At 51.5% G+C, this 26,022-nt stretch overlaps 4 protein-coding genes across 23 annotated transcripts; 3 read left to right on the top strand and 1 right to left on the bottom strand.

Moving 5' to 3' along the window:
• The first annotated feature begins 490 nt into the window (after positions 1 to 490).
• On the top strand, positions 491 to 5,229 carry UFC1 (ubiquitin-fold modifier conjugating enzyme 1). The gene is made up of 6 exons (XM_001503835.5): positions 491 to 1,593; positions 3,495 to 3,562; positions 3,803 to 3,866; positions 4,165 to 4,241; positions 4,491 to 4,581; positions 4,783 to 5,229. Exons 1-6 carry the CDS (start codon positions 1,471 to 1,473, stop codon positions 4,861 to 4,863), a joined length of 504 nt encoding a protein of 167 aa, XP_001503885.1. The 5' UTR covers positions 491 to 1,470; the 3' UTR covers positions 4,864 to 5,229.
• Positions 5,230 to 5,777: 548 nt separating this feature from the next.
• USP21 (ubiquitin specific peptidase 21) lies at positions 5,778 to 12,184 on the top strand. Of its 2 annotated transcripts, none has more exons than XM_001503833.6 (13): positions 5,778 to 6,041; positions 6,857 to 7,477; positions 8,275 to 8,334; positions 8,507 to 8,627; positions 8,851 to 8,962; positions 9,155 to 9,310; positions 9,791 to 9,855; positions 10,111 to 10,214; positions 10,400 to 10,486; positions 10,771 to 10,849; positions 11,278 to 11,385; positions 11,487 to 11,601; positions 11,815 to 12,184. In XM_001503833.6, exons 2-13 carry the CDS (start codon positions 6,878 to 6,880, stop codon positions 11,903 to 11,905), a joined length of 1,698 nt encoding a protein of 565 aa, XP_001503883.1. In that variant the 5' UTR covers positions 5,778 to 6,041; positions 6,857 to 6,877; the 3' UTR covers positions 11,906 to 12,184. The 2 variants fall into 2 exon arrangements, with proteins under 2 accessions (XP_001503883.1, XP_070122924.1); XM_070266823.1 differs by having other exon boundaries at positions 5,847 to 6,363.
• Positions 12,185 to 12,546: 362 nt separating this feature from the next.
• PPOX (protoporphyrinogen oxidase) lies at positions 12,547 to 16,803 on the top strand. 2 transcript variants are annotated; one of them, XM_005609877.4, is made up of 13 exons: positions 12,547 to 13,107; positions 13,380 to 13,474; positions 13,631 to 13,765; positions 13,897 to 14,012; positions 14,194 to 14,326; positions 14,605 to 14,749; positions 14,859 to 15,049; positions 15,504 to 15,564; positions 15,747 to 15,865; positions 15,941 to 16,051; positions 16,152 to 16,301; positions 16,447 to 16,489; positions 16,574 to 16,803. In XM_005609877.4, exons 2-13 carry the CDS (start codon positions 13,388 to 13,390, stop codon positions 16,714 to 16,716), a joined length of 1,434 nt encoding a protein of 477 aa, XP_005609934.1. In that variant the 5' UTR covers positions 12,547 to 13,107; positions 13,380 to 13,387; the 3' UTR covers positions 16,717 to 16,803. The 2 variants fall into 2 exon arrangements, with proteins under 2 accessions (XP_005609934.1, XP_005609935.1); XM_005609878.4 differs by having other exon boundaries at positions 12,923 to 13,206.
• An 87-nt stretch (positions 16,804 to 16,890) lies between these two features.
• B4GALT3 (beta-1,4-galactosyltransferase 3) lies at positions 16,891 to 22,999 on the bottom strand. 18 transcript variants are annotated; one of them, XM_070266837.1, is made up of 9 exons: positions 22,530 to 22,651; positions 21,922 to 22,186; positions 21,557 to 21,702; positions 20,917 to 21,191; positions 20,116 to 20,351; positions 19,351 to 19,541; positions 19,097 to 19,219; positions 17,803 to 17,907; positions 16,891 to 17,673 (listed from the first exon to the last, which is right to left on the bottom strand). In XM_070266837.1, the coding sequence occupies exons 4-9, from the start codon at positions 21,176 to 21,178 to the stop codon at positions 17,400 to 17,402; spliced, it is 1,191 nt and encodes a 396-aa protein (XP_070122938.1). In that variant the 5' UTR covers positions 21,179 to 21,191; positions 21,557 to 21,702; positions 21,922 to 22,186; positions 22,530 to 22,651; the 3' UTR covers positions 16,891 to 17,399. The 18 variants fall into 18 exon arrangements, with proteins under 18 accessions (XP_070122938.1, XP_070122939.1, XP_070122942.1 ...); XM_070266838.1 differs by having other exon boundaries at positions 21,922 to 22,107; positions 22,530 to 22,622; XM_070266841.1 differs by having other exon boundaries at positions 20,917 to 21,214; positions 21,922 to 22,107; positions 22,530 to 22,616.
• Positions 23,000 to 26,022: the final 3,023 nt, after the last annotated feature.

Here is a 26,022-nt window from a genome sequence, read left to right on the forward strand (position 1 = left end):
CATTAGATCTTCAGAATTTATTCTTATAACTGAAAGTTTGTATCCTTTGGCCTTCATTTTCCCATTTCCCCCTCCCCGCATCTCCAAAGTCTTTTGATGATTAAATCAAATAAGTCTCATTCCAGATCTCTGCACTCTGTACCACACCACAGTGCCTACACCCAAAAGGAAATAAATATTTCCCCTAGGAGAGAGATCTCTAGTGAGATATTACAAAGCTTTGTCTGAGCCTTATCCAGTATCCAATACTTTTAAAAAATACATAGCATGCTAAAAAAAAGACAAAAACCACATCATCGTCTCAATGGAAAAAAAATTGGAAAAATAATCCAACATTCATTCATGATAAAAGCCCTCAACGCTAGGAATAGAAGGGAACTTCCTTAACCTGATAAAGAGCATCCATGAAAAGCCAAAAGCTATCATCATACTTAATGAAGAAAGGCAATGCTTTCACCCCTCAAATCAGAATAAGGCAAGGATGTTTGCTCTCAACACTTTTATTCAACATTGTATTGGACGTTTCAGCCATTAGAAATCAAGATATAGCATGCTTATCAAATTTGTAGATGGACTATAGAATTTGATGATTAATAGAATCTGATCCAAAATTACTGCCACAGGCTGGAACGATTAATGTTGCTCCATTACAAAATCTTATTATTGTACTCCATTACAAAATATTAAATTAAGCCAAAATTAATGTATTTAGCGTTAAAAACCACTGAAAGATACAAAATTCTGCAAAAGGATTACCGGGTACCCACTCTGTGCCATGCACTAGAGATAGAGACATGATTCCTTCCTAGATGAGTTAATTCCAGACGCCAAAATGTCTAGGCCAGACTAAAGCAAGTCTTCCTGTGACCTCTAAACTCCTTTGACACTTAAGAATTCTCTAATTCGATTGTGTTAATTCTTCAGGACCAAGACTATATACTATACTTTGATTCTCCATGGATTCCAATAATTATCAGAAGTACAATACCCTTTCATTGTATGGCTTCATTGGCCTCTGCTAACTCAGCCGGGCTTCACGGAAGCTAAGTAAGCTTATTCGAAGCGGAAACATGTGAATCGCGTGTTTTAGGAAGCCAGTGCCCAGAACAGTGCCTAGAACAACCTGAAATTCTAACGGCTTTCCAAGTCTGGGAAGGCGTACGGAATGGTTTTCTGAGGTTTCTTCTCTGAGCATGAGCGGAAGTTATCCTTGGAACAGTCTGCTTTTTTTTTTTTAAACGATAGGTGCCATATTCAGGACAGAGCCGTCCGTTTCCATTCTGTTCTTCCTGTTGTACCCACAAACAGGTGACCAGGTAACAAATTTGTCTTTGTTAGACAATAACGATCGCATTCAAGGAAGTCTTCAGGAAGCGCAACTCCTCATCTTCCCATAGTAAAGATGGCGGCGCCTCCAATGTAAACTGCAGGTAATACCACTTCCTCATTTCTCCTGCGCCCTCGTCCAAGATGGCGGACGAGGCTACTCGGCGTGTAGTGTCTGAGATCCCGGTGCTGAAGACTAACGCCGGACCTCGAGATCGGGAGTTGTGGGTGCAGCGACTCAAGGAGGAATATCAGTCTCTTATCCGGGTCAGTTATGCTTCCGCGGCCGACCGCGTCGCAAAAGGGTTGGGGGTAATCAGGTGTCCTTACGAATAGGCTCCGTGTGGAAGCCGCTTCCGGTTTTAAAGTTTAACTCCCAAAATCATAGAAATTGGACGATTGTAGGGCTGGGGGACGAGGGGAAAAGCAGGGGAGGAGGCAGAAGAGACTCAGTTTAGGAGCCGCAGTAGGGCTAGACTTTCGGGCTGAAAGCAGCAGTTATTCTAGGGATACGCCTCCCCAGAAGGTGACGTGTCCCTCTGGCACGAGGTGTGTGCTCTCTTGGATGAAGGGGTGGGGGTCAAAAGAAAATTCTGGGGCCCTAAGACCCGGTCTGTATCTCTCTGCTCCCTCCTTCACTCTTTCTGAGCGAGGAACACACGTTAGGGTTGAAAATTCAAGTAGGTCTTCGTTGCAGAGAGTTGAGGAGCTGAGCTCACAGGAGCGAGCCGTGTTCTCAATCTCCCTTCTGTGGACAAAGAAGAAAGGTTTCCTTCTTTGCAGTGGTCTCTGTCTGTTTGAAAGGCCAGCAGCTCTCCTACTATGTATTCATATTCACTAAAAAAAAAAAAAAAAAAAAAAAAAAAGATGTTGTAGACCTAGTCTTAGGAAGGGGATCCCAAGCCGAATAAGATGGAGCCTACTGACATAGACAGAAACAGATCATTATAACACATTATTTAAGTGGAGAGAGACAGGGAGAGGAAGACAGAGAAATTGCTAGGATGTTTTGAAGTAAGAGGTGAGATACTTAATCCAGCTTGGGTTTAGTCGAAGAAGCCTTCCTAGAAGAGGCAATGCTTGAGCTGAGACTTAAAGGGTAAACATAAGTTGCTCTGATACAACGTGAGGGTAAGAGAAGAACATCCAAGGCAAAGGGAACAGCATGAAAAAGGCATAGAAGCTAGAAATACCATAACGTGTATGAAGAATCACAAATAGTTCAGAGTTGCTAGAGCATCAAATGTATGGCAGGGAGTGGTAGGCAAGGCTTGAGAGAGAGGTTTGAGCACTTGAATTTTGTCTTGGAGGCATTGGGATATCTTTAAAGAATTTTAAGCTGAGGAATAACATGGTCAGATTTGGGTTTAGATCAATCACAGTGGCAGTAGAGAGGAAAACAATTGACAAGGATAAGATTGAAGGTAGGAGACAAGTTAGGAGGCTGACATTAGCCCAGGTGAAAGAAAGATAGTGAAACTCAGCAGTTATCGTGAGGATAGAGAGGAGAGAGAGATTTGAAGAATATTCAGAAGATAAAATCAGCAGGACATCGTGAAGGATTGGTGAAGTAGAGTAAAGAAGAGAGAGGGGCAAGGATGATTCCCAGGTTTTGGGCTTGAGTGACTGAGTGAATGTTAATACTGCCACCTGAGATTGATGAGTGGAGAAATGAGTCTGAAGGATCAGGAGGAAATGCTGAGTTTGAGGTACCTGTGAAACGAAGGTAGAAATTTCAATATGTAGTTGGATACTGGAGTCTTGAAGCTCTGAGAAAAAATCTGGGTTAAAGATAAAGATTTGGAAGTCATCAGCATGTGGGTGCTAGCCAAAACTAGGACTATCTGAGGTCCTTTAGAGAGGGAATCTGTGATAAAATGAGTTTGGGCTGAGAGCAGACACTATCAGAAGTGAGAAGAGAACCCAGGCGATATCATCAAATCTTTTGTGCATGCTAAATTGAGTGGAACCCAAACATTCTGTTCTCATCTTTGGGCAAATCCACTACTTATCAGCATAGCTTTATCTTCGGTTTTGCTTAACTCAAAAAAGTTGGGTAAACTTTTTTTTCTTACCCTGAGAAAAAGTAATCACACTTTTCTTCTGAGGGAGAAGAGACTGCCCTTGGCCCCAAATCCTTCCTCAAAGACCTCATTCTCTGCTTTTAGTATGTGGAGAACAACAAGAATGCGGACAATGATTGGTTCCGACTGGAGTCCAACAAGGAGGGGACTCGGTAGGCAGACCGTCTTGGGAGGTTTGGGGGTGGGAATGTTAGATGGCTTGAGCATTTTGGTGTCCCAAAGCCCACTGCCAGGCCTTCCCTGCCTGATAGTAGCTGTCTCCGCTCCCACAGCTCCAGAGTTCTCCAGTTCCCATCCCATGAGTCTCCCAGGCTGGCTACCTAAACAAAGAAGGTGTCATTTGAGTATAAGAAGAATGGGCAAATTGCACTGAGGTTCGGTCTTTGTTACAGGTGGTTTGGAAAGTGCTGGTACATCCATGACCTCCTCAAATATGAGTTTGACATCGAGTTTGACGTGAGTAGGATGGAGTGGGAAATATAGAGGTTAGTAGAAGGGGAGGGATTAAGTGATTGCTAACAAGCTAACCTTTCTTGGAGGAACCAACAACAACTTTTAAAATGGGAGGGAAAAGCTGAGGTTTGAGGCAAGCATAGGTTACAGTTACTCATCTCCATGTCCAGAATTCTGGTGTGTACTTGCTGCTTAGGGAGTTTGCCAAACATTTCAGTTGAATCAAGAAATGCGTGGGTCTGATTCGATTCGTTCCTTTCTATCCTGATTCTGTTTTATTAAGGCTTTATAATTCCTCCAGATTCCTATCACATATCCCACTACTGCTCCAGAAATTGCTGTCCCTGAACTGGATGGAAAAACGGCAAAGATGTACAGGTAGGACTGAATAGGAGATGGGAAAAGGTCAAAGAAGGCCTTAGGGAAGAACTCTGGGAGGCAGGAATTTTCCCAGAGTCTGCTGACCCAGAGGAGCTCCATACCGCCCTCTGCCAAGCCTGGGCAAAGTACTTAGCAGACCTTGTTCTCAATTCTCATTACAGTATTTTTCCTGTGTTCCCAAGAGGCTGCTATGCTATACGGTAAACCTTGCGTGTCAACACCTTCTTCCCCTTGTCCCTCTCATAGGGGTGGCAAAATATGCCTGACAGATCACTTTAAGCCTTTGTGGGCCAGGAACGTGCCCAAGTTTGGATTAGCTCATCTCATGGCTCTGGGGGTAAGTTTGGGGTATTTGGTATTTAAGGGGGGGAGGGGCTAGGCCCTGAGTGGTATAAGAAAATATCTGAGAGTAAACAAAGAATAACAGTGTTTTCCTTTGGGCATGTTCCCCTAGAATCTCTCTAAGAAGGGGCTTCTGATGAAATAAGAGGCATCGACTGGGTGGTAGTAATCTCACAGGGTCTCCCTTGTGTTGCAGCTGGGTCCATGGCTGGCAGTCGAAATCCCGGATCTGATTCAGAAGGGTGTGATTCAGCATAAAGAGAAATGCAACCAATGAAGGATCAAGCCACTGAGGCAGGACAGAGGGAACTTTGATAGTCTACGTTCCTGTTTTCCTGTACATTACTCTTCTTACTCATCTAACTGCTTCCCCCCACATCCATTCACCCGTAATTGTTATGAAGTGGCTGCAGCAGGCCTTGCTCGGGGGGAAAAAAACAACAACGGTATTGCTACTGAATTTCTAAGTTAGGCTACACGGGGAGGGGAAAGACTGGGGCTTGGGAAAACCGAAAGGCAATTTATATCCCTTTCCCAGGTGGAGCAATGTGAGATCCTGGAGGGATAGGGGGTGACTGAAAGTGGGTACATAGTCTTGTTGGTTTCTGAAGATAACTCGTCAATAAAAGCTGCTTCCTCTGGTGGTCTGTGGTTCTCATTGGTGGCTATTAAAGAGGGTGAGCACGTTAAAGGTGAGCAGGCGAAGACCCAAGGCACATGTACAACTACACTAGTTTGGGAGAGAGGGGAAAATGGAGGATGCTCTGGTGAGGAGCTGGGGAATGAAATCTTGACTGCTCTCCCTGCTGCTGGGATCTGCCCCTGTCCTGTAGCAGGGATCTTACTGCTTTGGCCTGCAAGGTGCCTGAGGAATGGTTTTGCAGGGCCAGCATCCCCGCCCTCCAGGGATCTTCCCATCCCTATGTGGAGTGCTGGATGCTTCCCCAGAGGTCTGCTGACTGGACCCAGGCCCTGCAGCTTCTCACACTCGACCCCTGCTCCATGGGAAGGATCTGTGCTGCAAGCCTGGGGGCCATACTATGATTGTCAGAGCTACATCGCTACGGGCACCCTGTACTTCAGGAACTTGCTTTGGAGCAATGATTTAAAGAAATCCTGGGCAGGGCTGGGAAGCGGCTGTCCTAAAGTTGGCTACGTTTCCATGGTGTCGGCGGTGAAGCTAAGGGGGCAGGTTCACGCAAGCGCCAAGGAAGCGGGTGGGTGGATTCCCAGTGTGGCTGCGCAGGCGCCGTGAGAGACGGTGAAGCCGGTGACCGGTGGCCGGGCGGGACCAACAAAGATGGCGGCGGCCCCTGCGGCGGGAGAGATCTGGGCGATAGCTGCGGCTAAAGCTGCAGCCGGGCCCGCGGGGGAGCTGCACGGGGGTGGTAGGGGGTGGCCCTGAGCTGAGGCCTGGTCCCGGCTGGCCTCCCCCGCCGCCTCACCGGGGGACAGGTACAAGCCGGGGCGCTATGGCGTGGGGGGCCGAGGGAAGACTGCTCCAAACCCGAGGGGACGCCCTCTACAAAGGCAGAAGCGCGGGGGACCCAGCAGGCCTGGGAGAACTGGGCTGGAGAGACAGCATCCAGGGACCGCGGGGAATACGCCGCTGGACCCCGTAGCCAATCAGCGGCCTCGGCCTTTCTGCCCTCGAGGGGGGCGGTCCCGGCTAAAGCCCTGCTGTGGTGGGAGACGTGCAGAGATAAGGGGCCAGGAGTTGTTTGTCCTCCCTCCCTGCTACTGCCCCTGAGCCCCGAAACCACGTTGGAACTCAAAGGTGGGGGAGGGAGTGGTTCGCAAGTCACCCATTTAGTCTGCTTCATTTGCAGCTCGGGGCGGGGGGCAGGGTTTTGAGGGTGGAATGCTGTCTTTTGGACGGCTGTTCTTGCATCCACACCCCCTTTTGGCCAGACGTCTTAAGTGACCCAGGGCACATCCCACTTGACTAGCCAGGTATGGGGGCCCTTGTCATGAGCGTTTAAGATTATAGACAGCCAAGATAGGGACTATCATTGGCTTTTCAGTAAAGATGTATTCTGCACAAAGGGGATGAGGAATATAGAGTCAAAGCCAGGGGTGGCTATCTTTCATTCATTTATTTACTCAATGGACACTAAGTATTTACTTTGTGCCAAACGCTATGCTAGGTACTGGGGATACAATGATATGATAGACATGGTCGTGCCCTCAGTACCTGTAGAAGCTAATATGGTAGCCTAGGTTCTTACCACTCTCCATATTCAAATGCTGACCTTCTCTTCTCCTCCCAGGTCCAGCCTGTGGTGTCCACGATGCCCCAGGCCTCTGAGCATCGCCTGGGCCGGACCCGAGAGCCACCTCTTAATGTCCAGCCCAGAGTGGGATCCAAACTATCATTTGCTCCCCGGGCCCGCAGCAAGGAGCGCCGAAACCCAGCCCCTGGGCCGAACCCCATGTTACGACCTCTGCCTCCCCGGCCAGGTCCTCCTGAGGAACGGCTCAAGAAACTGGAGCTGGGACGAGGACGGACCTCAGGCCCTCGTCCCAGAGGCCCTCTTCGGGCAGATCATGGAGTTCCCCTTCCTGGCTCACCACCCCCAACTGTGGCTCTGCCTGTCCCATCTAGGACCAACCTAACCCGTTCCAAGTCTGTGAGCAGTGGAGACTTGCGTCCAATGGGGATTGCCTTGGGAGGGCATCGTGGTGCCGCAGAGCTAGGGGCTGCACTGAGCCGCTTGGCACTCCGACCTGAACCACCCATCTTGAGACGTAGCACCTCTCTCCGCCGCCTTGGGGGCTTTCCTGGGCCCCCTACCTTGCTCAGCATACGGACGGAGCCCCCTGCTTCCCATGGCTCCTTCCATGTGATATCTGGCCGGCCCTCTGAGCCTTTCTACTTCGATGACAAGATGGTGAGGACTTGCCAGCACACGTGGCCTTCCACGCCCGTGTTCCTCCATGCCTCCAGTTTTCTTGCCATTGTATGGCTTTCCTTTCCCCCTTTTCTCCAAGTTTCTTTTTCAACCCCTTATTACAGCAGCCTGGACTCTCCTCTTCCTTGCTTAAGTACCCTTGAGCCTCACAGACCCTGTTTGGAGTTGTCTGTGACTTCCCAGCATGGTGTACCATTTCGGTCCCCAGGGAATTAACCTAGCCATTTGGAATTCTTCTTTGGGTCTCCAGGCCCTTACTTTCCCTTGCTGTACCTTCTCTCCTAGGACGCTGCCTAGGCCTAATTAATCTCTGGAGCAGAAGAGGGGCGGGCTCAGAACATCTGAGCTAGTGTGGTTGCCCATTTCCCGAGCTAAGTGAGCTAGGCTGGTTGCAGTTGGAGCCATCAGGAAAGAGTGCAGGAAGAGGCCACGGGGGCAGGAGGGGGTCTTGGGGGCAGCAAGGTGGGGGTGGGGAGCAGCTGGGCAACCATGCCAGTGCTTGGGGAGTTGCCCCAGGAGCTGCAACGCCGGCTAACCGGGCAGAGGAGTAAGTGGGGGACAGGTGGGAGAGCCATGGCTGAGTCCGTGGTACACTCAGCTGTGATGGGCTTACTGCTCATGGCCAGTGAGGTAGGGAGACCCCAATACCCAGTGAGGGGAAGAGGGTGGAGTTTGGGGTGAAGTAGGTGGGGGAGGCAGTGGGCAGCATGCTGTTGCAAGGTTAAAGTGCTAGGTGGGATATATGGGAACCTGCTGACTGTACTCCGACCTTCCAGGCTCACCACACACTGCTCCTGGGCTCTGGTCATGTTGGCCTCCGAAATCTGGGAAACACGGTGAGAACCACTCCCTTGTCCTTCCTCTCTAACAGGAATGTAAAATAGTGCTGGGGGCAGGGGGAACCTGCCGACTTGGGGAAGGTGTGGGAAAGAAGAGCACTGAAGCTCTCCTAAGGCTTCCTGGGCACTGGTCTGGAGAGATAATGGCAGTGTCTCTCCTGCTCCCCAGTGCTTCCTGAATGCTGTGCTGCAGTGTTTGAGCAGCACTCGGCCTCTTCGGGACTTCTGTCTGCGAAGGGACTTCCGGCAAGAGGTGCCTGGAGGGGGCCGAGCCCAAGAGCTCACTGAAGGTGGGGCGACAACTCCTACTCCCCCCTTTCAAGTCCGCTTTTCCCCAACCCCTTGCAGGTCCATCTGCCAGTGTTAGTGGCCCCAACCCTTAAGTCTGGCAGTTGTATCTGTTTTTCCCAGTACCTGCTTTCCTAGAGGTTGTTGTCCACCCTCTGAGCCTCCTCTTGCTTGCCTCTTCCAGTCATTAACCTTTGTTTCCCTTCTCCACTCCCACTCCAATAGCCTTTGCAGATGTGATTGGTGCCCTGTGGCACCCTGACTCCTGCGAAGCTGTGAATCCTACTCGATTCCGCGCTGTCTTCCAGAAATATGTTCCCTCCTTCTCTGGATACAGGTGAGAGAGCTGAAGTGTACAGGATTTCTCTCTGGCCATTGTGTGGGGGTAGAGCCAAGCAGGGGCCCTGGCAACATTGTTCTGAGCCTCGAGATGTTCTTCATCCAGGAAGTGCGGGCTGACGTCTAGGTAGGGGATAGTGTCTGTGGACTAGGCAGGGGCCAGTTGCCCATACTCTTTGTCTGGCTGTAGCCAGCAGGATGCCCAAGAGTTCCTGAAGCTCCTCATGGAGCGGCTGCACCTTGAAATCAACCGACGAGGCCGCCGGGCTCCACCAATCTTGGCCAACAGTCCAGCTCCCTCTCCACCCCGCCGCGGAGGGGCTCTGCTAGAAGAACCTGAGTTAAGGTGAGGTCACTCTTCCTCCCGCTTCTCCCAAGTAGTTTATCAGCAGCATTCATCCTTCACAGAACTGAGCTAGTCAAGATTGAGGAGGTAGGGTCTAGGGAAGTGCTTAGCCTAGAAAATGGTCTGAGAAACAGTGCATAACTAGGAGGAAGTCAGGAGGAAGGAGGCTAAAGGGTCAGAGGGAGGCAGGGGATAGTGCTAGGGTGTCACCATTTTGAGGGAGGGGAGGATAATTAATTTACAATCAGGTACATAAGGGTTTGAGGCCAGGCGTCTGCATGCCGTCTTCCTTTTCCTCTCACCTTGGATTCGCCCAGAAAGTCCTCTGAAGCATTGCTCCTTTGACTCTTCCTTGAAATTTAGAGAAGGAGCTGGGGTGTGGATGGGGTACAGAGGTCTGTGGATCAGTTCAGTGGTGTTGGGGGGCCCAGTGTTCCTGCTGTCTCATGGGTGCTCCCCACTTCCCTTGATCTGTGGTAGTGATGATGACCGAGCCAACCTAATGTGGAAGCGTTACCTGGAGCGAGAGGACAGCAAGATTGTGGGTATGGAATGGGGCAAAACAGTGGGGGAAAATTAGTGTGTGGGGTTGCACCCTTGGGAGAAAAAATTGCTGCTGTCAAGGGGTGTGAGAACAAGACTAGATGATGAAAATGTGGAAAAGGTGTGAGGGATTTGTTAGGCGTGTTGGTGGTGGGAAAGGAAGGGTCAGGCAGAGGGGTGGGAAGAGGTGGGAATCCAAGGAAGCATCTCAGGCATCCCACAGTAACTGTTTCTCCTGCCCCTTTGCTTCTATCTAGACCTGTTTGTGGGCCAGTTGAAAAGTTGTCTCAAGTGCCAGGCCTGTGGGTATCGCTCCACGACCTTCGAGGTTTTTTGTGACCTGTCCCTGCCCATCCCCAAGGTGGGATTCCAGAGGATTCCAGGGGTGGATGGGATATGGGTTCTGCGACCCAATCCTACCCACCCCCAGAGTGTGGGAGGGAACCCTGTGGGTCTCTGGAGCAGAATTGAATCCTGGGTTGATTGAGAAGAATTGGAAAAACAAATTCAGAACATGCTGACCCTTCATTCCTCTTTCCCCCCCAGAAAGGATTTGCTGGGGGCAAGGTGTCTCTGCGGGATTGTTTCAGCCTTTTCACCAAGGAAGAAGAGCTAGAATCGGAGAATGCCCCAGTATGTGGGGGTTCACAAGGGATATAGTAAGGGTGGGAGACATGGGAGGGGAGCTCCATATAGGTAAAAGGGGTTGCATGATGCCTTAGTATGGGGAAGAATAGTTATATATCTGGGTTTGTGTTGGAGTCTGACATATCCTGGTACTCCTAGGGCAAAGAGGGAGTGGTCCAGAGGATACAGAAGTATTGGGGAGAATAGTAAGTTGTTGTGTGAGTCAGGGTGTTGGAAAACCAATTGAGGTGAGGAGCACCTTAACCAAACATTATTTGACATTTTTTCAGGTGTGTGACCGATGTCGGCAGAAAACACGAAGTACTAAAAAGTTGACAGTACAAAGATTCCCCCGAATCCTTGTGCTCCGTATCCTAATCTTCAAATTCTTATTTCTCCCATCCATTCTTTTTTCTTTCTTAATTTTTATTTTTTATTGCAGTAACATTGGATTATAACATTATTTAGCCCTCAGATATACATCGCAAAATACCTCGAACTCTGTGCAGATCACATGTTCACCACCCAAAAACTAATTATAATCCATCACCACACATGCGTGCCCAATCCCCCCTTGTGCCCTTCCCCGACCCCTCCCATCCATTCTTTTTCCTCATTCTCCATGTTTGCAGAGGCTGGACATTTGGGAATTGAATTTTCCGTAGGAAAAGCCTGCTACTCCACCTTTCCCTACCATGCTCCCAGTGTGTCTTCCGGGAGAAAAGTGGGCAGCATTCAAGACCCCGGTCCCCCTCAGAGGCCCTCTGCCTCCCTGATGCTCCTTAACCAGGGCTTAGATCTTAATCGATTTTCCGCCTCCCGAGGCTCCATCAAGAAAAGTTCAATAGGTGTAGACTTCCCACTGCAGCGACTGAGCCTAGGGGACTTCGCCAGTGACAAAGCTGGTGAGTCTGGTAGGGAAGGTCCTAAGGAGCCCCACCAGGGGGAGGGAGAGAGTGGGAGCTGGGCACAGCTCTGTAGAATTTAATCATCTCTAACCCTGCAGGAAGCCCCATCTATCAGCTGTATGCCCTTTGCAACCACTCGGGCAGCGTCCACTATGGCCACTACACAGCCCTGTGCCGGTGCCAGACTGGTTGGCATGTCTACAATGACTCTCGGTGAGAAGAGCCTCCTATTCAACTCCTGCCCCATTCCCACCGCAGCCCCTCACCCCTCTCCCTAATACAAAGCCCCAGGAGAATCCAGTGCCTGGTGAAAGGAGAGGTGGGGTCTCTCCTGATCTCTTCCTGTTTACAGTGAGGTTGATCTTGTGGGGAGAAGGGAATCTACAGGAATGATCACAACCCTTTCCCCATCTGCCTTCTTCCTAGTGTCTCCCCTGTCAGTGAAAACCAGGTGGCATCCAGTGAAGGCTACGTGCTGTTCTACCAACTGATGCAGGAGCCACCCCGGTGCCTGTGACACCCCCTTTGAGCCTTGGCACCTGTGAAACCCTTTCAACACCCTTAAGCCCCAGGCTCCCCATTTACCTCAGAGACGTCTATTTTTGTGTCTTTTTAATCAGGGAGGGGGGAGGGGGTGGTTGTAGCTCCCATTATTTTTTTTATTAAAAAGTACCCTTCCACTTGGAGGCTCCCTTGTCTCCCGGCCCCATGTACAGAGCTCCCCAAGCCCCTGCCCGTGTACAGCCCCCAGACCCTCTACAATCTCACTTTTTGTGAATAAATTTATTAAGAAAAAGTGATGTCATTTGTGTTAGTGCTCAGGGTGCGGAGATACAGAACTCGGCCGAATAGGAGTTTTCCTGGGACCCAGTTCCCTCTCTGAACAGATGGGGGTGCTCTCGGAGCCGGGTTGGGGTGGGGATGGCAGTGCCGGACAGGCTCATGTCAACGTTTGCCCAAAGCAGTGAAGGTTTCCGTTGGGAGGAAAAAAGGGAATGCAAACTTGAGACTTGTGAAGCTGCGGGGAAGCCTGGAACTAGAGTGCAGGCACCGGGGCGACGGGTCCTGCAGGCAAAGGGGCTGCCCCTCGAGGGCAAGGCACCCAAGGACCCCTGTTGACAAACACTGGGTACGTTGCTGGGCGGCCCTGGCTCCCGTAGGCCCAGGCTGTTGCTAACATCAAGGAGCTGTTTATGGAGCCGCCTCCCCACGGACCAGCTTCCAGTGTCCCTATCTACTCTCGCTACAACCAAAGCTCATGGGGCCTTCGCTCCAGGGTCCTCACCCTACCTAGGCCTGGGAAGCTTGAGCTGGGGAATGCTAAGCAGGATTCAGCTCTCACCGCCCCGGCCCGGCGGGGAGGGCAGCGCCAAATACCGCAGCTCACCCTAACCTGGCACGGAACGTGTTAACCTCCGGCTCTACGGAGCGGCCCCTGAAACCCGCGGTCCCTCCGCCTATGCTGGGGAGCCATGGCCAGCTCAGTGTTTTCATTGGTGAATGTGATCCGGGGCCTTCCAAGACCCACCAATCCAGAAGCAGGAAAGATAGGCTCGGGAGCGTGCCGCGAGAATAGAGTGGATGGAGCCTCGGAGAGGCCGAAAGGGTTGGGAGCGGAGGTGGCGACTCGGAGTCCTAGGCCTAGTGAGGCGTGGGAGGCAGAGCGCCCCAGAACTCAGGCGGCCAGTCGGCGCCCGGAACCCGGCGCCGGCAGATAGGGTGGGTGTGGCCCTTATCTGCCTCCCCGCGGAGCGCTGGGTGGACGAAGTCTTGAGACCTCTTTTTCTTTCTCCCTCATTTTCTCTCGTCCCTCTCGTGGTGAGTCCTGGGCCCTGGGCGGGCACCTCACCGTCCCACCGCCCCATTCTCTGGCTCTGCCTTTGTTTCCCCTAAAGCAGTGAGTGGCCGGGGCTGGAGCGTGGTACCGGCGGAGCTTCTGGAGAGCAGGGTGTCCCCCGCTCAGCCTGTCCCGATCGCTCCATCTCCCTCAGGCTTCCCAATGGGTCGGACCGTGGTCGTCCTGGGCGGAGGCATCAGCGGCTTGGCCGCGAGTTACCACCTGTGCCGGGCCCCTTGTCCACCCAAGGTGAGTGCCCCACTGTGCCCGAGGGAGCCTCCTTTAATACCCTTGTCCCGATTCTGGCAAAAGGTGGATCCTGGCCCGCGGGATCGCCGCTCCCTCCACACCCTTTACCCCTCCGCTGTAGGCGGTGCTGCAGTGGCCCCCTTGTTTCCCCACAAGGTGGTCCTGGTGGAGGGCAGCGAGCGTCTGGGAGGCTGGATCCGCTCAGTCCGAGGTCCAGATGGTGCTATCTTTGAACTTGGACCTCGAGGAATTCGGCCAGCGGGAGCTCTGGGAGCCCGGACCTTGCTCATGGTGAGAGGCTTGTGGAATGCCAGGAGAGGCTGCCAGGGGCCTTCACTAGAGGATAGACTTGAGGGGCGGGAGTATATTTGGTGATCAGTCCGTTCCTTAGTTTCTCCTCTTCCTGAGGATGTGTGGAGTAGGTTTCTGAGCTTGGCTTGGACTCAGAAGTGTTACCTGTCCGGGGAGACCATCCAGCTGCCCAGAACAGGTTCCTGTATGTAGGCGGTGCTCTGCACGCCCTGCCCTCTGGCCTCAGGTAATACTATCACCTGTTTACTGCACATTCTTCTACTGGGTCCCCAGCCTCACATTCCTTTCATTTTTCTCATCTCCCAGTTTGTCAGCCCTCCCCGCAAAAGGGGCCAAATGAATGGAAATGACCCGCTGGAGCTGGGGAGGTAAATCAGAGCTCCCTCCTCATGCTTTCTTCCATGCAGGGGGCTACTCCGCGCTTCACCTCCCTTCTCCAAACCGCTGCTCTGGGCGGGGCTGAGGGAGTTGATCACGCCCCCAGGCAAAGACCCTGATGAGACTGTGCACAGTTTTACCCAGCGCCGCCTTGGACCTGAGGTGACACTGCCCAGAGGCCCCAAATCCCTCCCCTCCTAAGCCAGCTGCAGAGCCCCCTGCTCAAACCTACTACCTAGGGGCTCTTCTGTATCATTTAGGAATGCCCTTTTCTTTTTATACCCAGTAGTCCCTAAAAGTCAGTGTTGGGGGTGATGTTATAATGGGACTGCTCCCCAACCCAAACCCTACCCCACCCCCATTCCCTACCAAGTAGGGGCAGTGGAAACCAGTCAGTGTAGCTTATTCCTTGGCCTCTCAGTCCCAGTCTCACCCTTAAGGTGGCGTCTCTAGCCATGGACAGTCTCTGCCGTGGAGTGTTTGCAGGCAACAGCCGTGAGCTCAGCATCAGGTCCTGCTTTCCCAGTCTCTTCCAAGCTGAGCAAACACATCGTTCCGTATTACTGGGGCTGCTGCTGGGGGCAGGTGAGGGGGGGATTGGTTCAAGGGGTGAAGATATTAAGGACTGCCAGAGTGAGGGACTAGAGGCAAGGGATGCTCTTTTATTGATTCTTCTCTGTTTCCTCCTCTGCAGGGCAGAGACCGCAGCCAGACTCAGCACTCATTCGCCAGGCCCGAGCCGAGCGCTGGAGCCAGTGGTCACTCCGTGGAGGACTGGAGAGGTTGCCCCAGGCCCTTAATACCCACCTGACTAGTAGGGGGGTCAGTGTTCTCAGAGGCCAGCCAGTGTGTGGGCTTAGCCTCCAGGCAGAAGGGCGCTGGAAGGTAAGAGAGCCCCCTGGAGTGTAATGAACCTGTGTGTTAGTTTTCGTCTTTGCCTAAATGTTTTAATCAGGCCAGGGCTGGCAGGACTGCAGTACCTCATTGTTTTCCTGTCCTAGAAGCAATTTAAATATGGGCTACCCCAGGTTCTTAGGCCTTAATCGTGGACCTTCCTCCAAGACCCTTAGGATCCAGGTCTGTAGATAGAGGTAGTGCTTATAAGTGGCTCAGAGATAGGGAAAGGAACAATCCAGCTCCACTGAACATTTCAGAGTGGCCACACTGGCCTCAGTCTGGCCCACTTCCTGAAGTAATGGGGGGTGATTTTTGTGCTGACTGCACACTTAATCTCTTCATCCTGGGTCAGCACCCAGTCTCTCCTGCCACTTGGGTGCCTTGGAAACTGAGGCAAAATTTCCACTATCTCTGTCTCTCACAAATGTTTTCATCCTCTCAGGTGTCTCTAGGGGACAGCAGCCTGGAGGCTGACCACATCATTAGTACTGTTCCAGCTTCAGGTAATGGGGTGGCGGCCTTCCCCTTCCCCAACCAGGGTGAGGCAAGCTGTAGCTTTCTGGGCCAGAAGGACCATACCATGCCCCTGAATTGGTCATCCCTATGGGAGGCTAATTCCAAGGAGAGTTGATTCAACTGTAGTGTGAATGCCTCCTAAAGTAGGCCTCTGCCTGCCCCCCTCCAGTGCTGAGCAAGCTACTCCCTGCTGAGGCTGCACCTCTGGCTCATGCCCTGAGTACCATCACTGCAGTATCTGTGGCGGTGGTGAATCTGCAGTACCGAGGAGCTCGTCTACCTGTCCAGGTGTGACACAGAGGAAGGGGAGACATGGGCTCAACAGGGACTCTTCCCACCTGACTGTTTCTTCCGTTTCTCCAGGGATTTGGACATTTGGTGCCATCCTCAGAAGACCCAGGCATCCTGGGAATTGTGTACGACTCAGTTGCTTTCCCTGAGCAGGATGGGAGCCCCCCTGGCCTCAGAGTGACTGTGAGAGGAAGCAGCTTTGTTCAGTAGGGGTTTCCCAAGGATCCCCCTGTGCCCCGGTATAGGTAAGGTCAGGCTTGTCAGTGCTATATTCCCTCCCTAGGTGATGCTGGGAGGTTCCTGGTTACAGACACTGGAAGCCAGGGGCTCTGTCTTATCTCGGGAGCTATTCCAACAGCAAGCACAGGAAGCAGCTGCCACACAATTAGGACTGAAGGAGCCACCAAGTCACTGCTTGGTCCATCTACACAAGGTGAGTTGGGATAAAGTCAGCCCACCCCCCCACCCCCACCCCCGCTGAAGGCCTTGAAGGCAGGGACTGGTATATTTGTCATTGTCCACCAAGACCCAGGATATCAATAATAAACTTTTCCCTGTATCTCCTCTTCCTTCCCCAGAACTGCATCCCCCAGTATACACTAGGCCACTGGCAAAAACTGGGTAAGTTGGGAAAGCAGCTGGGCTGAGGGAGGCCAATGAAATCAGACCCCCAACTGTAACTTTCCTTTTATCCTTTCTTTCCAGAGTCAGCTACCCAATTCCTGGCTGCTCAAAGGCTGCCCCTCACTCTGGCCGGAGCCTCCTATGAGGGGGTTGCTGTCAATGACTGTATAGAGAGTGGGCGCCAGGCAGCAGTCCGGGTCCTGGGCACAGAACCTAATAGCTAATAACCTAATAGCTAATAGCTCTCACTTCTTCCTGCCCCTGCTGGCAGGGATTCTCTCACTCATGAAAATAAAAGTCGCTGGAGCTTGGCTTGGTCTGGCTGTTCTGTCACCTTCGGGCTTGTGGGGTAGGGGACAAAGACAGGCAAAGGGTGCCTGGGATGCAGAAAGCAGGGGCAGAGGCAAGACAAAGTCCTTTATTAGAAAATATATCAAAATCCCAGCCCCCTGAGCCAGGTCCAGAAGAGGGAGCTACTCCAGCACTGGCAGAAAGTACCCAGGGAGGGGCTTCCTTCAACAAACACACTTCCTGGGAACCATAAATAGAATAAATATTCACAGAGGTCCCTGGAGAAGCCAGATCACTCTTCTCTCCATTGAAGAGGAAGGGACTTGGGGTCCAGCCCTGCTCCTGCCCCAGCGGCAAGGGACTCCCAGGAGTCGTCACATAAAATCATGACATCAAGATTCACAGTCATAAGCCCTGGCAGGTGACCCTAGAAAGAGGGACCCCCAGGCCTAGAGGAGCCCAGCTCCAGTCCAGCAGTGAGGAGAAGCCCCTGCCCCCAGCACAGCACTAGAGTTCAATTTCCCCACATCCCTCTGAGAGCAGTGAGGAGCTGAGGGTGGGGAGAATACAACCCCTCTGATTCAGTTGCATGATTAAGGATGGCAGGAAGGAGGAGTCAGTGTGAACCATGGGGGTCTGTGTGGTTGGCAGTAGGCAGAGGACCAGGCCTGGCTGGGGGCCGACGCTGCAGCATCTCTTGACGGAAGGCCTGGGAGGAACCAGGTGGGTAACGGGGACCAGAGAGAGTCCGGGGACCCCGAGGGTCAGTACCAATGTCTGCCGTGATGTTGGTATAGAGAGGGCCCAGCTCTCGAGCCAGCAATCGGTAGGTCAGTGAGTTCATCCCATCTTGCGTCCAGGAATTCTGGGTACGGACCAGGAGGTCAAATCTGAGGGTTAGAGGTTGGAGACTAAGACCCAGAAAGGAACAGGAATCTAAGGACCTTTAGGAGCTTCCTAGCTAGGATGCAGAACCCCAAGGATCCAGTAACAATTCCCAGGCAGTCCTCCCTTCCTACCTGTGGGGATTTTCCTCGTTGCCCTTATCTCCTCGGTGCTTCACCATCTTATAGTGTCCCACAGATGCAGGGGGGCGAGAGATCTTCATCCCAGCGAGGCGTACCCTATGGGAAAAGTGAGGGCACCTTGGACGATCCAGAGTGGAGCAAAGCTGCTGACAGGTGAGCAAGAAGAACTAAGGCCAGCAAGGAAGGCATTGCATGTTTCTGTACACAAAGAGCAACTATTACTAGTTAGGCAAAAATGTGCCACGTACTGGAAGGGGCGAGAAAGTCAAACAGAAGGAAATGGCTGAAGAGAATGTGAAAGCTGGATGTATCCAAATCCTCAGGGCCTGGTGCCAGGCACCCTGGGGCCTTTAAACAATTGCAGAGGTAGGTCTGCACCTCCCACCTTCATTTCCTAACCGGCTCCCAGAGCTGCCCTTGCAGTCTTGGAAGGACAGGGAGAGAAGCCATTTTGTCAAAAGGATAGGACAAGCCTGGGAGTTGCAGACCCAAGCTCAGCAATTATTTAGAATAGTGGCTGAGCTGCCTCAACCCCACTGCTTGGCAGCCTCCCCACCCCCACCTCCACCCCCAGTGTTAAGAAAAGGGTGGGACCAGGTGATCAGGGCCTGGAAAGAAACAAATCCCAACTCTGACTCAGAAGCAAGAAGTGAAGCTGGCCTGGGAAGCTATTGAAAGAGTACATACATTTAGAAATTGCTGGGCATTTTATACACATACAGAGGACCAGAATCCACAGAGAAGTCATCCCAAAGGACACAGGGAGAGAGGAGACAATGGATCCAGCATATCAAGCCCAAATATTCACACCACACCACAGATATGAAATTGGGTCAGCTGAGGCTGAAGGTCAAAATGTTTCTCATGCTAAAAATGAGTTGGCATCATGACAATGGCACAGGGTTTTAAAAAAAGTGATTCTGGGCTATTTGGAGCAGAGCCCCTCCTCCCCCAGCCCCACAGGAAGTGGTCTGGATGCAATCCTAGCAGAAGGCAGGACTAAACTATCTCTCAGCTCTGGAATCCCATGACATTATAGCCTATTGATCTTATCCTCTCTCCCAGGAACATAATTTACCAGATGTGGGAGACTGGAGGATGATAGAATGGGGGGCAGCATGCAAAGCCTGACCTGGGTAGACTGAAAAGACTAAGGGAGAGGAATGGGCACAGTGCAGGACCAGGGAACTAAAGGTTAGTGTTAAAAGGCTATGGCCAGGGGTGGTCTCAGAGGACAGGAGTTTAGGCTGGGGTGAAGGAGGGAGGTGGTGACAGGAAGTCTGACCTGGTAGCAATGTCGTCATCTTCACCACCCCAACCCCAGTATTCATTGGGGAAGCCATTCATCTTCAGGTACTGGTCAGGAGTGAGTGCTGAGACCCCTCCAAAGTACTGGGGGTACGGGAGGCTAGGGAGAGAAAGATCCTTGAATTCCACAAGTCTTCTGGGGAGACACGCCTACCCACAATCCCCTTGGCTCTCCTCCTTCCAATGGATGGTGGGTTTCCCTGCTTCCCAGCATCCTCTCATGCCCTCTACCTGTATCCAAACTTGTTCATGGCAACAGCAACATGCCGGGGTCCCCGGGGATCACACACATAGAGGTTGTGGTCATTCTCTGGCAGGAGGTCCACATCATGCAAGAACAGGCAGTCCCACTCTTCATCACGCAGGGCCTCCCGCACCCCAACATTCAGCAGCTTTGCCCTGTTAAATGTTCCATTTCCAGCCTGGAAGATAATAACGGAAGAGGACCGGACTATGTCTGTAGGTAGCATGGAGAAGAGGGGTCAGAAGTATAAAAGAGAAAAGAGGGAAACCAAAGTGGGTCATAGGGCAAGGAGAATCAAGAGAAAGACAAACTATCTTTTATTTTTTCATTCAACAATTTTTTTTTGAGCATCAGTATGTGCCTGATACTTACACACTGCTGTTTAGCATTTAATCCTGACAACAACCATGGGAAACAGGTATATACTAGTTACCTTTCTTTGCTTCATTTTAGGGGGTTAAGTATCTTGCTCAAGGTCACTTATGGGACAAATGACAGAACTAGAATTTTAGCCCAAATCTGTCCAATTCCAAATTTGCACAATTCCAAATTCAACAAAGGGAAGATCATGGGTGGGTACAGACTGGGAATACCCTAAAGAGAGTAACAAGTTGGCAGAGCAGTGCCAGGTGCTTTCCCACACTCAATAGGCTGACTTAAAATTATTCCAGGGACCCACTATATGAAGAGTGGAGTGGCATTTACTTGAAGTTTCCTTACGAAAAAGAAAGCGGAGTTGGGATCAGGGGTACCTGGTGGATGACATAGATGCCATAAGCAAGCTGCTGGCGCTGCAAGAAGGGGTGCAGGTGGTAGAGCAGCAGGCGCAGGTGGTGCTCCCGGCCCCGGTGGGGCACAATGATGGCTGTTCGGGAGCGGGGCTCACACCCTGCGGGGCGGTACCGGCCCCCCAGTTCCACTCGAGGATTTCTCTCCACAATCTCTGCCAGCGACGGCACTGGACTAAAGGACACGGACACAGGACCCACTGTTGGGAAGGAATGGCAAGGTCAGGGGTTAGAAGGGCAAGGAGAAAAAGGACCACCAGGGCCTGGGGACACCTCTAGCCCCCACAATCTGGTTCTAGGGCTCAGCTCCCCTAAGGGCTCACTCAGAATTTTCAGAGCCTTGAGTTCACCATCATTGGGGCAGCTTTGCAAAGTCTGGAAGATGCAGGCTCCTTAACTTGGCCTACCTTTGTATTTTAGGGTTCCATAACTCTCTCTACAGGGTTGGAAGCTGTAGTTAGAGGATGGAGAGAACAGAAAGACTTCCAATTAACTAACTAAACCAGGGCTCATCTACAAAGGAAGCAATTCTTAGCCCAAGGCAGGAAGAGCTCATAAATGGGTAGGCAATAGAAAGTTGTAGCTCAATCCAAGAGCCCAATCTAAACTCTAAATTCAGAGTCCATTCTATCTCAACCTCAGCCCATCTTCCAATTACATTAACCTCCTGTTCTAAGTCCCACTCCTGCCACACTATGCCTGCCCAAGCCTCCCTGCTCCCAGACCTCAGCCTTCCGTTCACTTCCTCCTTCCTTCTGCACTCACCTAAGAGAGGAGATCGTTCTGGACAGTAGGGTAGACCTTGAGGAGCTAGAGGGCCCCCTGGGGCAACAGGGGCCCCAGGCAGGTGACTGAGGTTACTGTAGACATCGTGGGGATGCGAATAGTCAAATGTCGGCCCCTGCTCTCGGCCAAATAGGGCACTGAGGCTTCGGAAGCCCCCCAGTGACAGGTACATCATGACGGCCAGCTGGGAGCCCACAAGCAGGGCCAGTGTACAGGGCCTCTCCAACAGCCTCCGCAACATCCTGGGGGGAGGTCTGAGGAGGGAGAGAGGAAAGTTCTGGGGGTGGGCAGGAAGAGATCAAGCCAGCAGAGAAATCATCAGGGAGGGATGAAGGTGGTGCCGGGGTAAAGAGGAAAAAGAAGCAAAGAATAAAGTCACAGAAGGGAGCACACAGGTGTCTGGTCATGCAAGAAAAATAAATAGAATGTGACCACCAGCAGCCCTACCACCTGTCACTTCCAGCCCAAGTTTCACCCTCCTCCGCCCCCTCTCCAAACCACTCCTGCATCTACTCTCAGTTCCCACCCCCAAGAATGCTTACATCATTCAGGTCCCATGTCCATTTCAGGAGTCTCTGGAGAACTTTCCTTCCAGTTCTAGAGGGAGAGAGAGACTCACCTGGGTTCAAGCTGTCTTGTTCTGGATCATGGGGTCTTCAGGAGGTCCCGGGGGGACAGAGATGTGAGGCATTATCTAAAATTGGAAACATCACAGAAGACAGAGAAAGGATCCATCCAGCGCTGCAACAGCGATCCTGGGACCAGCTGGAACAGAAGCGATCAAGGATAACCAGCCACCCTCTATGGGGCAGAGATCAGGATCAGGGTGAAGCCGCTTTCCCAGCAAGGGAAGTGAGGGAAAGTGTTGGAAAGAAAAGAGCGGGGGGGTGGGGGGAGATGCTAGGTCCCCGGCTCCTCCCGGGGCCACCCTGGAGTGTCAGGTTCACTCCGAACTTAACCATCCCCCACTCCAACAGGACCAACCTGTTTGGGGACTGGGGACAGGGCAGCTAGTGGAGACATTATGTCTGCCAGGGGGTGAGGGAGTCATGACAGGACTGTGGAGTGGCCTCAAGAGAACCCAGGGCGGAGTAGGAAACAGGCTCCTTTCCGTTCTTCTCGTGCTTGAGAGCTAGCTCCGCAGGTGCAGGGAGCGTGACCACCTGGGAGCTGCAAGCAAACAGCCCTGGAGCGCGGCGGGGAGTAGGGTGGGGGTGGCGTCCTCTACCTTTTCTACCCTTCCCCAGTCCTAGAGGGGGTGGGGAGGAGGGTTATAGCTAGAGGGAAATAGGAAAACGGAGGGCTGGGCAGAACCTGTCGGGAGTACCTGGGCTAGCTCACCTAGAGGGGCGTGGTCAGCGCTCTGCAGCGGGTGACAGCCCGGTTCTTTCGGAGCACCCCCATTCCACCCCAACCTCCTCTTGCGTTTGCCCTACCTTGCAACGTGAGCCCACCCGGCCTCTGTCCAGACTTCCACCTGGGATCCCCTGCCTGCTCAGGCTTGTCTTCAGCCTTTACCCAAAACTTCTCATCCTCCCAATCGCCCGAACCTTTCTTCCGGCCCCTCACCCCACCAACCCCAGCCCACGTACCTGTTCTTCTGCTTCCAGTCGTCACCGCCACCCCGACAGCCGGGCAGGCATCGCTGCCGCCATCTTGGAAGCGGGCGCTGCGGGGGCGGGGCCTCGCGTCACGGGGCGGGGCCTCGGGTGGAGCCGCCGGGGCGGGCGGAGCGCAGGGTCTGGACAGCCCCGGCCCGGAGGCGCGTGCCGGAGCGCGGCCGGGCGGGGCTCGGAGGAGGCTGGGCCGCGGGCAGCGGGCCGCTACAGCCTCGACCCTTCAGGGAGCCTGCGCGGGGGTTCATCCCCACAGGACCGACTCCTAGGGAGATTCCATTTCCCACCGCGCAGTCTTGTAAAAACAGCAGCTCAAACCAGGACTTTCCTTTGGGCTGAGACTGACCGAACGGCCGGTGGGACAGTTTCTGGCGCGACCGAAGGCCTCCCTATATCCCCGGGCTAGGCTGAGCTCCTTTACCGGGTCAGTGGCGCCCCTTGCAACTAAGTGCCACTTAGTATCAAAATTGTTTCTTGCTCAGGGTGAGTCATAGTTGACTGCTCTGGCGCATTTTTGTATCCCATGGTATCCCGCAGGCCTTGAAATAGAAACAGTTAATAAAGCAAGGAAACATTGAGTGTGGAGGGAAGGGCAGGGTCTGCTTTAATGTAAAAATGTGTTTTCCCAGATATGAGAGTAAAGTGGACATTCCATTAATATGCAATATGTTTATCTTGTGGCTTCCACTACCCGCTTAGCATATTGTGTTCCTTAGAAGCAGATGTTCACACTGAGGAAACTTGAATAACTCACAATGTCTGTCTCAAAAAGCTCATGGTCTTGTGTGCTTGTACGGGAGGGAGGGAGGGAGGGAGGGTTACAAAAAATATAGTGGGATAAATATGATAGCCCAGAAATTGCACCTCATTCTCACGTGGAGAATCTGGAAAGCCTTCCGAGAAGAAGTGATGGCTAATGGGAAACCTGAAGGACTTGTCTATAGTACATCCTTCTGCTTTATAAGATCTTGTTTCAGTGGGAGATATTTTACAACCCTATGTAGGAAACTGATAGACATGCAAATTTCAGTCCTGTCTGATAGAGGTTCAATTAAACCCCTACTGGCTACCTTGTGGAAAAAGGTTTTTGCCTCCATTGTCATATTCATTTCTGCATTCCTGATCTGTAAATGTGTCTGTTTTTTAGATATTCTTTTGAACCAGTAATAACGTCTTCTGGTTCCTTACAAGTTAAACAAAATCTGTAACACGTGTTCATTTTTATATGGGTATTGACAAAATCTGTCCTTGACCAAACTTTAGACAGGCTCCTCTGAGCCCTCTTATCAATAGGGCTCGTCCTTGGGCCCCTAGCCACTTTTAGCTAGAATCCTGCTAAGTCATTTTAGTGAGAATTCCCCACCCTTAATATCTGATCACCCTGGCCTGCCTTCAGCAAGAATCCTAAGTCCTAAGAATTTCCCTACCCATAGGGACTGGCCCCGTGGCCAAGTGGTTAAGTTCGCGCGCTCCGCTTCCCGGCCCAGGGTGTCGCTGGTTCGGATCCTGGGCTCGGCAGGCGTGTGGGGCGCTGACTCAGCATAGCTTGATGAGTGTTGCCATGTCCACGCCCCACATGCCACAACTAAAACATACAACTATGTACTGGGGAGCTTTGGGGAGAAAAAGAAGAAGGAAAAAAAAGATTGGCAGCAGTTGTTAGCTCAGGTGCCAATCTTTAAAAAAAAAAAAAAAAATTCCCTACCCTTGATGTAATTTTCCATCCACTGACTCTCTCATTTTGCTCATTGGCTATAAATATCTACTTGTTCATACTGTATTCAGAGTTGAGCCCAATTTCTTTCCAATTGGGATAGTCTTGACACTTACGGCAATAGTCCCAAATGAAGTCTTCCTTGCCATTTTAACAAGGGTCAGAATAATTTTTCCTTTAACAGAGTGAGAGTCATAGTTTTATCTTTTTCTGAAAATTATATTTCAACAGATGAATAGTGTTCTGGGCAGAGAAAACGATAAGGACAAAAGTCTGGAAAGGAGGAAGAAATTAAGGAGTTTGGGAAATCAAAAATGGATCAGTAAGGCTGGACAATAGAGTGAAGGGAATCGCGAGAGTTGAGACTGGAGAGGTAAATAGGTGCCAGATAATGAAAGACTCCATAAATCACATTGAAAGAGTTTGAGTTTTATCCTGAGGGCAAGAGGAAGGCATTAAAGTACTCTAAACAGAGAGTGCTATACTCAGAACTTTAGGAAGTTAACTCTGGTGGAAATGTGGAGCATTGATTGAAGTGGTCAAGACTGGAAGCGGGTTACTGCAGAAATTCAGAAGTGAGATGGAGCTAATGCAAAATAAGGTGATATCAGTGGGACTAGAGGGTAGAGGATCTCTTTGAGAATTTTTAGGAGACAAAAAGGATTTGGTGACTGCCTGGATGTGCCAAGTCAGGGAGTTAGAGGACTCCAAGATGACCCCCAGATTTCTCTCTCTTTTGTTTCTTCTCCCCAAAGCCCCAGCACATAATTGTATATCCTAGTTGTGAGTCATTCTAGCTCTTCTATGTGGGATGCCACCTCAGCATGGCTTAGTGAGTGGTGCGTAGGTCCATGCCTAGGATCCAAACCAGCGCACCCTGGGCCACCAAAGCGGAGGGTGCAAACTTAGCCACTTGGCCAGGGGACCGGCCCCACCTCCAGATTTCTAAGGTGGACCACTGGGTGAATGGTGGCACCATTTAATGAGAAACAAAACTTAGAAAAGGTACATTTGGGGGAAAATGATAGAGATGACAAGTAAACTTTGGACTTAGTGAGTTTGAGGTAACTGAGGCTCAAAATGAGATAATACTGGGTTTAAGTACAATGCCAGCTTTGAATTCCATTGGCTGTGTGATGTTCAGCGATACGCTTTCTGGGTTTCATCTGTAAAATGAACCCCATCTTAAAGGGGTTTGTGATAATTAGTGAGAACTATGGAAAAGTGACAGCAGACAGCAGATATTCAATACATCTGAATTTTAAGGACAAAGTAGGAGCTGAGTAAAAGCCCTGATTTTTCTTTCTTTTTTTTTTTAAGATTTTATTTTATTCCTTTTCCTCCCCAAAGCCCCCGGTACATAGTTGTATATTCTTAGTTGTGGGTCCTTCTAGTTGTGGCATGTGGGGTGCTGCCTCAGCATGGCTCGATGAGCGGTACCATGTCCACACCCAGGATCTGAACCAGCAAACCCCAGGCCGCCGAAGCTGAAAGTGCGAACTTAACTGCTACGCCACTGGGTCAGCCCCTTTTTTTTTTTAATGCTTTTTTATTTTATTTTATTTTATTTTTGAGGAAGGTTAGCCCTGAGCTAACTGCTGCCAATCCTCCTCTCTTTTGCTGAGGAAGACTGGCCCTGAGCTAACATCCATGCCCATCTTCCTCTACTTTATACGTGGGATGCCTACCACAGCATGGTGTGCCAAGTGGTGCCATGTCCACACTGGGATCCGAACCGGCAAACCCTGGGCCACC

This window comes from Equus caballus, chromosome 5, assembly GCF_041296265.1.
Source record: "Equus caballus isolate H_3958 breed thoroughbred chromosome 5, TB-T2T, whole genome shotgun sequence".
In the NCBI taxonomy this organism is placed as follows: domain Eukaryota; kingdom Metazoa; phylum Chordata; class Mammalia; order Perissodactyla; family Equidae; genus Equus; species Equus caballus.